Source organism: Schistocerca serialis, chromosome 1 (assembly GCF_023864345.2).
Source record: "Schistocerca serialis cubense isolate TAMUIC-IGC-003099 chromosome 1, iqSchSeri2.2, whole genome shotgun sequence".
Classification (NCBI taxonomy): Eukaryota; Metazoa; Arthropoda; class Insecta; order Orthoptera; family Acrididae; genus Schistocerca; species Schistocerca serialis.
The window spans coordinates 737,605,664-737,618,548 of NC_064638.1; the positions used below are offsets into that span (position 1 = coordinate 737,605,664).

General features: G+C 38.2%; 1 protein-coding gene across 1 annotated transcript in view; it reads left to right on the top strand.

Moving 5' to 3' along the window:
• The window catches only part of LOC126481744 (carnitine O-palmitoyltransferase 1, liver isoform-like), a 206,795-nt gene that overhangs the window by 83,783 nt on the left and 110,127 nt on the right, over window positions 1-12,885 (top strand). The window contains exon 2 of the mRNA XM_050105701.1: window positions 2,528-2,646. Coding sequence (XP_049961658.1) covers window positions 2,563-2,646 — 84 coding nt within the window. The 5' untranslated portion in view covers window positions 2,528-2,562. The remainder of the gene's footprint in view (window positions 1-2,527; window positions 2,647-12,885) is intronic.

A 12,885-nucleotide genomic window follows, 5' to 3' on the forward strand; every position in this document is an offset into this window, starting at 1 on the left:
GAAAGAAGCTGCACAAATTTCAATCAGATCTTGCTTGATAAGATTTCAAAGTGGTGCAATGATTGGCAACTTGTTTTAAATGTTGCTCAGTAAAATGTAATAAATGAGGGTTTTCAAATACATACAACGTTATTTTTATTCAGATAAGTCATTGTTGTCAAATATGTCTGCAGTAATGTGATATTTTTTAAATGATAAATCCCACCCAAAATTTTATGCTTAATAATTTATCAATGGGGACTTAACGCTGTTTACTTGCAAACTGAGTGCACTTAACATAAGCCAGCATTGACCCATCATTGTTTACTTACTGGGTGAACTGTTTCAGTTTTTTATACCAAGATCTGCATTAACGACTTCTGCAATAATAAAGTATAAGAACCTCAAAATAAGTTTATGATTCAGCACAATATAAAATTAATTTTAGCAAGAACCCTAGTGCAACATGTAAACAGTGTTAAGGATGACCCTAAACATTTCTACCATCACTCTCCTCTTGTAAATTCATATCGTCTATTGTAGGGAACAGAACTTAACATTATTTAATGAGCCCCTCAATCAGGTCATAAATACACAAAGGTTGTTGACTGGCTGCCATGTCAGTCTCTGCCTTGTGGCATCACGTGAAAGTAATATGGAGGAGAATGTTTTCTGCTCACCACTCTCCTGGCCATTTTGCCAACTTCTCAGACATTGGAGTCGCTGTTTCTCATTTGAGTAGCTCCCAGTTGGCATCACGAAGCCGAGTGCACCCTGAACCAGTTCTCCCACCAAGGAAAAATCCTCAGTAGTACCAGAAATGGAGCCTGGTTCCTCTGTATGGTGAGCATCTATGATGACCACTCAACTATAGAGGCTGAGTTAACATTGTTTACTTGCGTAAATAAATGCTCACATTTACCTGTTTAGCAACAACTTTTAAAGTGAATTTACATTCAGGAACATATTTTGGATCCATCTGAGTCATAGTTATCCACCCAATCCACTGAATTGTACAAATTGTCCCTGACAAACGTATTCCAAACACAAATGCTGCACTTATTGCTACTGCCGGCAGCCATGTTTTTGGCACTTACCACTGTTTACACATCCTGAAAAGTTGCTGTTAGCAAGAATCAGAAATTAGTGATGGATCTGCCATGTGTCAGTTTATTGTGGAACTATCAACTAATGTGGATAAAGTACCTAACTTAGCAAGTTTTACATCCATTAACTGAATTAGTACTAGTTAATCTACAGATGTGCAGAACTCCTTTTCCTATCTATAAATACAAAGCATGGGTAATTTCTTTTGTTTGCCCCATTGTTTATATAGCAGACATTTCAGTTTTTCTTTTTTTTCACTGTGTGTACGAAGGTCACATCTGACCATAACCTGCAACTGCACCCTCCATTTTTTTTACATATGGTATTTTCAATCTTGTGGAGACGTTCTACAACTACATCACAGATCTCAGATCTTGATAAGATTTAAAGTGGTGCAAAGATTGGCAACTTGCTTTAAATGTTCAAAAATGTGAAACTGTGCATTGCACAAAACGAAAAAAAAATGTAGTATCCTATGACTATGATACCAATGAGTCACTGCTGGAATTGGTCAACTCATACCAATACCTGGGTGTAATGCTTTGTAGGAATATGAAATGGAATGATCACATAGGCTCAGATGTGGATAAAGAAGGTGGTAGCCTTCAGTTTATTGGTAGAATGCTAGGGAAGTGCAATCAGTCTACAAAAGGAGGTTGCCTACAAATCCATTGTGTGACCTGTTATAGAGTATTTCACAAGTGTGTGGGACCCATACCAAATAGGACTAACATGGGATATTGAATATATACAGAAAAGGTCAGCATGAATAGCCACAGGTTTGTTTGATCCATGGGAAAGTGTCACAGAGATACTGAAGAAACTGGACTGGCAGACTCTTGAAGATAGATGTAAACTACCCTAAGAAAGTCTACTAACAAAGTTTCAAGAACTGACTTTAAATGATGACTCTAAGAGCAAGCTCCAATCCCCTTCATATTGCTCACAAAGAGATAATTAGGATAAGATTAGAATAATTACAGCACCCACAGAGGCTTTCAGACAATCATTCATAACACACGTCATGCGTGATTGAAACAGGAAGAAACCCTAATGACTGGTACAGTGGGGTGTACTGTCTGCCATGCCCTTTGCTATGATTTGCTGGGTATATATGCAGGTGCCGAAAACATTGTTTTTCATAATAGTTTATAGTGATACTTACTGTGTTTTCATTGTAGCAGTATTCTGTGATGCATACTATTGAAATATGTGAAAAGAGAAGCTCTGCTTCGAGTTTTGAATTTTGTTTGATGTGAACTGGATATATTGGTGCAGAATTTTTAAATCTCAATATATTACAGTTATAAGGCAACAATAATTCTGGGCATTCAGTTTTAATTCTGAATAGATTACAACTGCTTTTAAATCACTGTAAAGTTTGTGTAAGTCAATAGAAGAATGTATGTAATCATTGATGTAATATTTCATCTTTTTGCAGGTTCTTTATATCTTGTCTTCACTGCTGCAGTAGAGATGACTTATTCTTACAGTTCTGTGTCTGCTGAAGAACAGAAACCTGTCAGCTACTCCTTCAGCAGGTTCTTTAAGAGGCAGTGTGTAAGTAAAACTTGTGGTTACCATTTAAAAACATTTCTCATAGTAACAGCTTAAAGTACCCATGATAAAAGAGCAACCTACATCTGTAAGAAGAGGGGACAAGGAATGACAGTGGAAGAAGAACCATTGCAGTGCAATAGACAGTATTTTTAAAATATTGAAGAGATACCAAGTCTTAAAACTGATTTTAGTTCACATGGAGATGAGGAGAGACAGGCAGAAAGAACAACACACAATTAACTGCAATAAGTGGCACAAAAAGATCTCAGGTTTTCATAACTTACCGAAAAAAAGAAACGTGTAAGGGACAATTGGCAGCTTAATGTCATGGGCCTTTTTCTGTTCACCTTGCTAGTAGACACAGCAATTTCTGTTTTGAATGGAAAACATTCCTTTTACTTTTCACTTGTTATTTTACTTCTCTACAGGTCCCTTTTACCTTAAATATTTTATTTTGCATTTGTAAATAGTGTGAAAGATCAAATCATGAATGGAACTATTAGTATAGCTTTATACACTGAGGTGACAGAAGTCATGGGATTGTGATACACACACATACAGATGGCATTAGTATTGTGTACACAAGGTATAAAATAGCAGAGGATTGGTGGAGCTGTCATTTGCATTGGTGGAGTTGTCATTTGTACTCAGGTGGTACGTGTGAAAAGGTGTCCAATGTGATTATGGTTGCATGACAGGAATTAACAGACTTTGAACATGGAATGGTAATTGGAGCTAGATGAATGGGACATTGCATATTCAAGAACACAAAATTTCAGGCATTACCTCTTACCACATATAATGCAGTGGCCGACGGCCTACATGTAATGACTGAGAGCAATGTTGCTTACAGACAGTTGTCAGTGCTAACACACAAACAACACTGTGTGAAATAATCACAGAAATTAATGTGGGATGTATGACAAATGTATCTATTAGGACAGTGTGGCAAAATTTGGTGTTAATGGGTCATGGCAGCAGAAGACAGACGCGAGTGCCTTTGTTAACAGCATGACATCACTTGCAGCACCTGTCCTGGGCTTGTCAGTATGTCGGTTGGACCCTAGATGACTGGAAAACTGAGCCCTGGTCAGATGAGTCTCAATTTCAGTTGGTAAGAGCAGATAATAGCGTTTGAGTGTGGTGCAGACCCCAAGAAGCCATGGACCCTAGTTGACAACAATGCACTGTGCAATCTGGTGGTGGCTCCATAATGGTGTGGGCTATGTTCACATGGACTGGACTGGGTTCTTGATTACTTTCGGTTACTTGGAGACCATTTGCAGCCATTCACGGATTTCATATTTCCAAACAATGATGGAATTCTTATGGATGACAATGCACCATCTCACTGGGCCACAGTTGTTCACGATTGGTTTGAAGAACATTCTGGACAATTCAAACAAATAGTGTGGCCACCCAGATCAGCTGACATGAATCCCATCATGCATTTATGAGACACAATTGAGAGGTCAGTTCATGCACAAAATCCTACACTGGTAACAGTTTCACAATCATGAATGGCTTCAATGGCAGCATGGCTCAATGTTTCTGCTGGGATCTTCCAGTGACTTGTTTAGTCCATACCATGTTGTGTTGCTGCACTATCCTGGGCAAAAGGAGGTCCAACATGATATTAGGAGGTATTCCATGACTTGTCACCTCATTGTATGATAGTGATTGTAAGGAAACTGCAAATATCAAAATAATGAACACTAAATGAAATTAAGTGTATGTGTTTTGGAACTAGGTAACAGAGTATTTGATTTGATTTGATTTGATTTTTCATTCTTTCCTGTTGATTGCATATTGTACGAGTAGTGTACTAGTAATATATGGCAAGTCAAGTGAAATAGTACAGTATTATGTGAACATTTTGTATATTACATGTATAATAGTTTACTTATTTTCTAAAAACATCTGGATGCTTGTAATATTAAAACACGTATTTTACTGGCATAAATTTAAGTGAATGGGTAAAATGGTAAAATAAATAAAAATAAACGTTTTATCCTAATGTCATACATAAATAAATAAAATTACATCTTACCATCATGATTCAAATTGAAATTCAAAACCTCTTTTGAGAGTACATATTTTAGCATAATGACATAATCAGTGTTACATTTTGTTAGAAGTATACAATAAAGAAACAGAAAAGACTTCAAAATCAGATGGATGTGTCACAAATTGTAGCTAACTTCACAACACAGTATGTAGAAACACTTCCCCATCATAAGGGATATGGGTCAAACAAGACTCACCCTTGGTGCAGATAGCTCCTTGAAACATTACATCCACTTTATGTTTATGAAATTTTACAATATCAGAAAGAATGGCCCAAGTGAGAGCAAACTCAGAGCATGTGTAGAAAAATTTACTATCAATTAGTGACTTAAGATTGCAGACAAATAATATGTGTGTAGGCCCAGCAACACTGTCTCTTGTATGTGTGCACTGGTCAGTATCTTGCTAAGCTTATTTGTGAATAGCGATGAAATGACACAGAAACTTGAAACTAAATACCAGTATACTTTGTTGATGCCAACAAAGCATTTGGACAGAATGATCAGCTTTGAGGAGCTGGGTTTGTCAAACAATGAATCCTGTCTCATACAGCAAATGTTGAATGGAAAACAGACAGTTGTATTGGATGGCAGAACAGATGTCTGAATATCATCAGAATGGGGTGCCATCACATGTGGAGTGCCACAGGGCTTAGTTCTGGGCTCCCTACTTTTTATTAATTTTATTAATGCTCTACCACTTTGAACAGAATATGGGAAATTCACCATCTTCGCTGATGAGCCTGTGCTACTTGTTGATAATTCATCAGAGAAACTTTAGGTGTAGGCTAAAAAATGTTCTCAGGGATGTTGTGAACTGGTTTAATATACATGGTCTTTCTGTTAATCACAGTAAAACAAACTGTATTCAGTTTCAGACAACCTCTAAAGAATGAAAAAAATAGGAGAAAAATTAGATGACCTGTAGATTTCTAGGATGAATAGTTCAAAACACTTGCGCTTACATATTGATAGTAAACTAAACTGGTTAGATCACATCCTCTATCTGTGCAAAAGACTGAATTCTGAAGCTTGTGCTTTACATAGGTTTGCTCTTATGGAACCCATTAAATCTGGTTATTGCAGTTATTTTCATGGCTACTGCAGCATATGGATTCATGTTTTGAGGGAAAACAGCCACTGCTAGAAAAGTACCATACTCACAGGAAACAGCCATGAGTCAAGTCCACCCTAGAGCCAATTGCAGAAGTCTTTCTAAAGAAATTGAAATCCGCACATCCAGTGCACAATATATATTGTCCCTGATGAGTTTCATAAGGAAAAAAAGGTCCTTTTTAAACCCAATAGTGTATATCATGGCCATAATACTAGAAGAAAGAAAGATATCCACTATGAATGTACAAACCTGGACACGGAACATTTCAGTGGCTACAATATTTTTAAAGCCATCCCTTCACAAATTAAGTGTTTAGTAAATGATGAGCTCTTGTTCAAAAAGACAATGCAATGCCCATTGCAGGGGTGATTTAACACTATAAAAGAGTTCCTGAACCACAATGAATAGTACCCATCTGCCTGTAACTCTCAGATACATTCCCAGATCCGTATTTGTGATTTTGTCTATTTATTATTGTAAACATATCTAATTTTCTATATTAGATTCTTGTGTTATTTATCTGCAAAATTTATTTTTCTGTAACAGAACCTAAGTTATATATTGAGGTGACAAAAGTCATGAGATAACTATATGGATGTACACAGATGGCAGTAGTATCATGCACACAAGGTATAAAACAGCAGTGCATTAGTTGAACTGTCACTTGTACTAAGGTGATTGATGTGCTAAGTTTTGCAACGTGGTTATGGCTGCACAACGAGCATTAACAGACTTTGATCATGGAATTGTAGTTGGAGCTAGTTGCACGGGACATTACATTTCAGCAATCATCAGGGAATTCAGTGTTCTGAGATCAACAATGTCAACAGTGTGCCGAGAATACCAAATTTCAGGTATTACCTCCCATCACAGACAAAGCAGAAGCTGACAGTGTCCTCTTAATGATCGAGAGCAGCGTCGTTTGCGTAGAGTTGTCACTGCTAACAGGCATCCAACACTGCGTGAAATAATCACAGAAATCAATGTGGGATGTATGACAATCGTATCCAGTAGCACAGTGAGGTAAGATTTGGTGTTAGTGGGTTATGGCAGCAGAAGACCGACATGAGTGACTTTGTTAACAGCATCATTTCACCTGCAGTGCCTCTCCAGGTCTTGCAAGCACGTCGGTTGGACCGTAGATGGCTGAAAAACAGCGCCCTGATCAGATGATTCCCAATTTCAATTGGTAAGAGCTGATGAAAGGGTTTGAGTGTGGTGCAGACCCCAAGAAGCAGGGACCCAAGTTGTTGACAATGCACTGTGCAAGCTGGTGGTGGCTCCATAATGGTGTGGGCTGTCTTTACATGGAATGGACCAGTTGTTGACTGGAAATGGTTATGTTCAGCTACTTGGAGACCATTTGCAGCCATTCATGGATTCAAGATTTTTTTTAAAAAAAAAAAGGAATTTTTATGGATACATTGCACCATGTCACAGGGCCACAGCTGTTCACAATTGGTTTGAAGAACATTCTGGACAGTTCGAGCAAATTACATGGCCGCCAGATTGCCTGACATGACTCCCATCAAACATTTATGTGACATAATTGAGAGCTCAGTGTGTCCAAAAACACTTGCATTTGCAGTGCTTTCACAATTGCAGATGACTATAGAGGCAGGATGGATCAATAATTCTGCGGGGTACTTCCAACAACTTATTGAGTCCATACCATGCTGGGCAAAAGAAGGTCCATCATTATATTAGGAGGTATTCTATGACTTCTGTCACCCCAGTGTAGATACTTTAATAAGAAACTGATTAGTACTATTACAGAATACCATAGAATGTTACCTCAACAAATTTGTGGGACTGACGTGTTCCATATCCTGAGATGTATTCACAACATGGATCATCAGAACACAAAACAAATAGATAAAATAAAACAACCAATCTTAACTTCTGTTATTTAGGGGGGGGGGGGGGCAGGGGAGTTGTATCTGGGCAGCAAGTGTTACATCAGGAAGGTTATGGAGCCTGAGATCCTGTACCTCTGCCAGGAAATTCCACATGCCATATTTCAAAAATACAGTGTCAGGTCACTGGGTCAAGGAGAGTGCAACCCTTCTTCAAAGAACAGTGGGTGTCACTTCTACCTTGGACTGCACATTATCCTGAGACATCTTATTCAGCTGTGTTCTCCAGCAACCATATCTTTCTGCAAACACTAATAATAGTTTGTGGATCTATAAACAAACTATGTGGTGGGGGATTCACTGAAATATACCCACATCCTCTTTAACCACAACAGACACTTTCTCAAAACTGTCTGCTGCTCTTTTGTAGAAATCCTGGTAGTCTAGAATCTGCAGAACCTGTTGCAAGGGAGGGTCTGGGTATTTAAGGATTTATTCCTGAATTCGAGAGTCAGCTATATTGTGCACGATGGAATCATGAACCATTATATCACTGTAATATCTGCCACAGTCAAAGTTGAATTGACACAGTCTAGTAAGGCCTTGCACTTCAGTCACCCACTAATGGTACATCTGTCCTTTTTGTTTATGTGATCTAAAGAATCTGTAAGGGGCAGCTGGCACTTGTACCTTATCCTCATAATACTTTGTAAGCACCTGCAGCAGATCTTTGTATGTTACTAGTTCAGAGCAGGGTGTGGGGAAAAGTTTGGTGCACAATCTAAAAGAAACCACTCCCACTGTGTCTGAGAAATAAGAATGTTTATTGGTACATTGTATGTGATGTGCTGCAATGTGTGCATTGAACTGTGCAAGGTATTCTGTCCAGTCTTCCTTCATATCATCAAACTCATGAAGGGGCGATGCATATGCAGGTTGTGCAGGCGACGGTGCTGCCCTTGGGTCCGGCATCTTGTGTGAGGTCTTCAGCACCATCATAAAGCGATTCATCACTTTAAGCAGTTGTGCCATTTGTTGACTCAGAAACTGAATAAACTGAGTTAGGTCAACTGTAGGCAGCACAGGCGATTGTGGTGTAATAGCCATTTTGAATTAAGCTGTGCATGGAAGACAAACAATGAAAAGCAAAAATAGCAAGACAATGTAACATGGAGAAAGCAAGAAGGGAGTGCAAATGCTGCAACTTTGGAACCTAGAATATAAAGAGCACAAGCAAGGCAAACACAAGGTAGGCAAGAACTGCAAAAACCAAGCAAAAAGACTACAGAACAGGAATAAGTAAACTTGAATACTTGAAGACTGCCACACATGAGTACAATGACTTGTTCGCAGATGTTGTGAGTGAGTTTGTACATAGCAGTAAGGAGAGGTGAGCTACAGAGTGGAGGGGTAACTGTCATCGTAGAAAAGCTGGACAGGTGCAGAAAAGATTAGTGAACAAGAAACACAGCAAACAGAAGATTTACTTATCTTGCATTTCTTTGGATGTATGAAGACTATTTACAAATGATGCAGCAAGAAATAGACTCCAGTTACCAATGTCATAAGAACAATCATGGACAAAGATGTCATAGCATAGTAGCTCCAAGTGCAAGAGGGCTGAGTGGCTGCCACTGACCATCCTATATTGTGGCGGATGAGGGCACTTGTACTACATGCCTTGCTGGAGGTGTGGATCATCAGGCATGCTCCATTGCATCTGCCAGATTCTGCATGGCTGCTATTGATGTTGGACAGAAACTCATAATTCTATTGCCAGCTGTGATATGCTTGTAAGGTGGTACTGATATGTGGTACAACATCTGCCAACTAGATTAATCAAAATCATGGGAGCAGTTCAGAGGTATCTTAACTTTTTCATCGTTGTATATATACAAAACAATAATGTACATCACAAAAGGTAGTGAGGACTGAATTACAAATGCTAGTGTACACACCCACAATACAAGAAGGAAGAATGAAGTACGGAGCATACCCCACCGACTGGCAATGCTAGAAAAAGGACCCCAGTACTCTGGTATCAGACTACTAAGAAGTCTGCATAAAAACCTGCAAGATAGTGTACTTCACAAGGACTTTCCAAAGAAATTTAAAGACTATCTCATTGAAAAAGAGTTTTACAGTGTTGCAGATTACTTATGCCATTAAATTTAAATATAATGTTATTATCAATTATGTTAAAATGTAAGCTAAATGTGTATAAAAATAAGTGATAATGAATGGTAATACTTTGACATGTCCTATATTACACATACATTTGCTGTACACAATGTAATCTTACAGGATCAAATAAAATTCAATTCAATTCAAGTTTTCTTATGAGGCTAGATTTGTTACAGATAGGCTCAGTCAGTATGAGAGTGTTACGGAAATGCTCTGCAAACTTAGATGGGAATACTTGGATGAAAGAAGGCAATCTTTTTGCAAATTGATACTGGAAAAGTCTAGAGAACCAGGATTTACCACTACAGAGTAATTCTACTACCTCCAATGTTCATCCTGCCTAAGGACAGTAAGGACCAAAAAAGACAGATTAGGCTCATGTAGAGGTGCACAGAAAATTATTTCTCTCTCACTCCATTTTGCAAGTCAGATAGAAAAGTGTATGATGGTACTATACAGTGGATTGAAAAGTATGTATGTGGATGTAGATGCAGCTGTAGTACAGCATTTTGAGTTATGAGGAGGGAATCCAGAGACATCTTCAGAAGATTTTTAGTTTCTCCACGCTTCAAGGGTGCTTGAAAATCATGAGAAGAGTAAAATAAGTGCATAGCATGAGTGTATGAACTGAGTTAAGCATACCACCAATTGCACTTAAGTGTGGGAAGACATAAGTAGGATGTATAATGTAAATAGCGTGTCTCTGATATGTGTTATACTCAGGCAAAGTCTCAGACAATCTCCAGAAACATTATAAGGACAAAGGCAGAACATTAACCTGGTGTTACTTCCACAGCTTGATGGGCATCAGCCATCTAACATTACTAAAAAAACAGAGAGAGGTAGTAATAAAGATGAGTATAGCTGCCATTTGTGCAAATAGGAGTGACAGTGTCCTCTTTCAGATGTTCCATACACTGAGGTAATGATCTGGTGTGTTCCAGTATTTTAATAAGGAAATCTGCCTTGGTGTCTTTAATCAAATGTGGCAGACAAGACAGGGGAGGGGGGGGGGGGAGGGGGGAGGAAGAGGGAAGAGGATAGATAGGGGTGTGGAGGTGGACAATACTAATTCCTCATAAACCAAAGAAGACCTGTACTTATATCATAGCATGCTCTTACTAACAGTGTGAAAAAGACCTAGGAGTGAGAACTACCCTCTAACCTAGATTCTGGAAACCCAGATGTTCCTTATTAACCTACAGTGTGGGCTTAGAAAAAAATCATTCCACTACTGATAACCTGACATAAAAGAGTATGCCACTCCAGATTTTAGCCAGCCCATCACCCTACAAGATTATGCTCATAGGTTTTTGAGATATAAAAAGTCATTATAATGCAGGAGCACTCTTTAAGTATCTGTGGTGTTTCAGAAGAAGGCTGCACAAAAATTAAGACATAATGACAGGTATCAGTGGGCAGAGACTCTCTTGAGGTTTAGGTCTGTAATATGTGCCACAGCATAGTTGCGGAGTAAATCACCAAGGAACTGTCAGAAGATGACATATAATGGAGGGATATGTGCATTTTGTGTCCTTGAATTTGGTAAATGTGGGTCAGTTGTGATGGTTCAGTGATGATTTTGTGCCAAATATAAGGTAAAAGCTCCAAGTGTGAAGAAAACAAACTAACAGAGATTGAGGAACATGTGTAGGAATCATTTGTGAGGTGCCCAAAGAAATTGGTGGCATGTGTGAGTAGATAATGGCAGACACTACGCTCAACTGTTTGACACCTTTTATGGAAACATCTGTGTGTAAATCTGTATTGGCTGCAATTGTTAAATGTGCTGCCTACATATTATAAAAAGCTTCATTCTGGCTTTTGCAATGATTTGCAGCAGCTACTGGAGGAAAAAGCTTTTCACAGAAGCTAGTTTCCAGTGGCGAGAACTTATGACGTGGTTGGAAAGGTGAATTGTCATAATGTGAATGTTTAGGTCAAATAATATGCACACGAGATTATGAAACATACATGTGATTCACCTAAAATTAACATCTTATGTAGCTTGTCCTCATCAAAAGTTTATAGACCATTTTTCTTTGTGACTTAAAATGACTGGTTTCATGAACCTGGATGGACTAGTTCATTAGTTACATGTTCCATGGATCATTTGGCACAATAGGTCATAGTGATTCAGACTGAGTCATTGTCCATTCACATTGCAAATTAATTTGTATGTATGGTTACATTCTGAACATTTTGAAGTTTTTTACAAAAAGAAAAAAGATATAGATATGTGAGTTAGTAATTCCTACTCAACACATTTTACTCATTACTGTAATAGAAATTATTCTACAGAATAGAGGGTATTGTTAAGGAGAAACTTTCTCAGTTTGCCTTCAAATTTTACTTTGCTGTCTGTCAGACATTTTATATCACTGGGTAAGTGATCAAAAATTTTTGTTGCAGCAACAGCTTATGCCACAATACAGCAAGACAAAGGAGACTTCATTTTGCAAAATTTTCTTTCAGACATTTGTGATTACCTTGATGCTGAGCTTCCTCAGTGATGGATTGGGCATACTAAGCCATCACGAATCTCCTCCTCTTCAGTGACCCCAATGTCACCTTAGTTACCTGCATGTGATTTCTTCTTAAGGGATTATGTCAAAGGCATGTGTTCATGCCTCTATGACCACTTAATGTGGAAGAGCTGCGGGAAGCATAATGATGCAATCATTGATGTCAACCATAATATGTTGGGATGCGTGTGGCAGGAGTTTGACTGTTGTACTGACATTTTCCACATTACAAATGATGCCCATATTGAGCACCTGTAACATCAGTTAAAAACTTGTAGAGATGCTCTAGCCATAGTTACATGTCTAATACCTGTATTTCTCATTATTTATACACAGCTATGTAGTATGAGAACTTCATAAAATAATAGTTGGAAATGTTGTGAACATTTACTGTAAGATATCTGTTTTTGATTTTTGATAGTTTGTTGGAAGATGCAATGTCTTTAATGCAAGTAATCATACAATACTTTTGACAGATGTCACAAATGTTA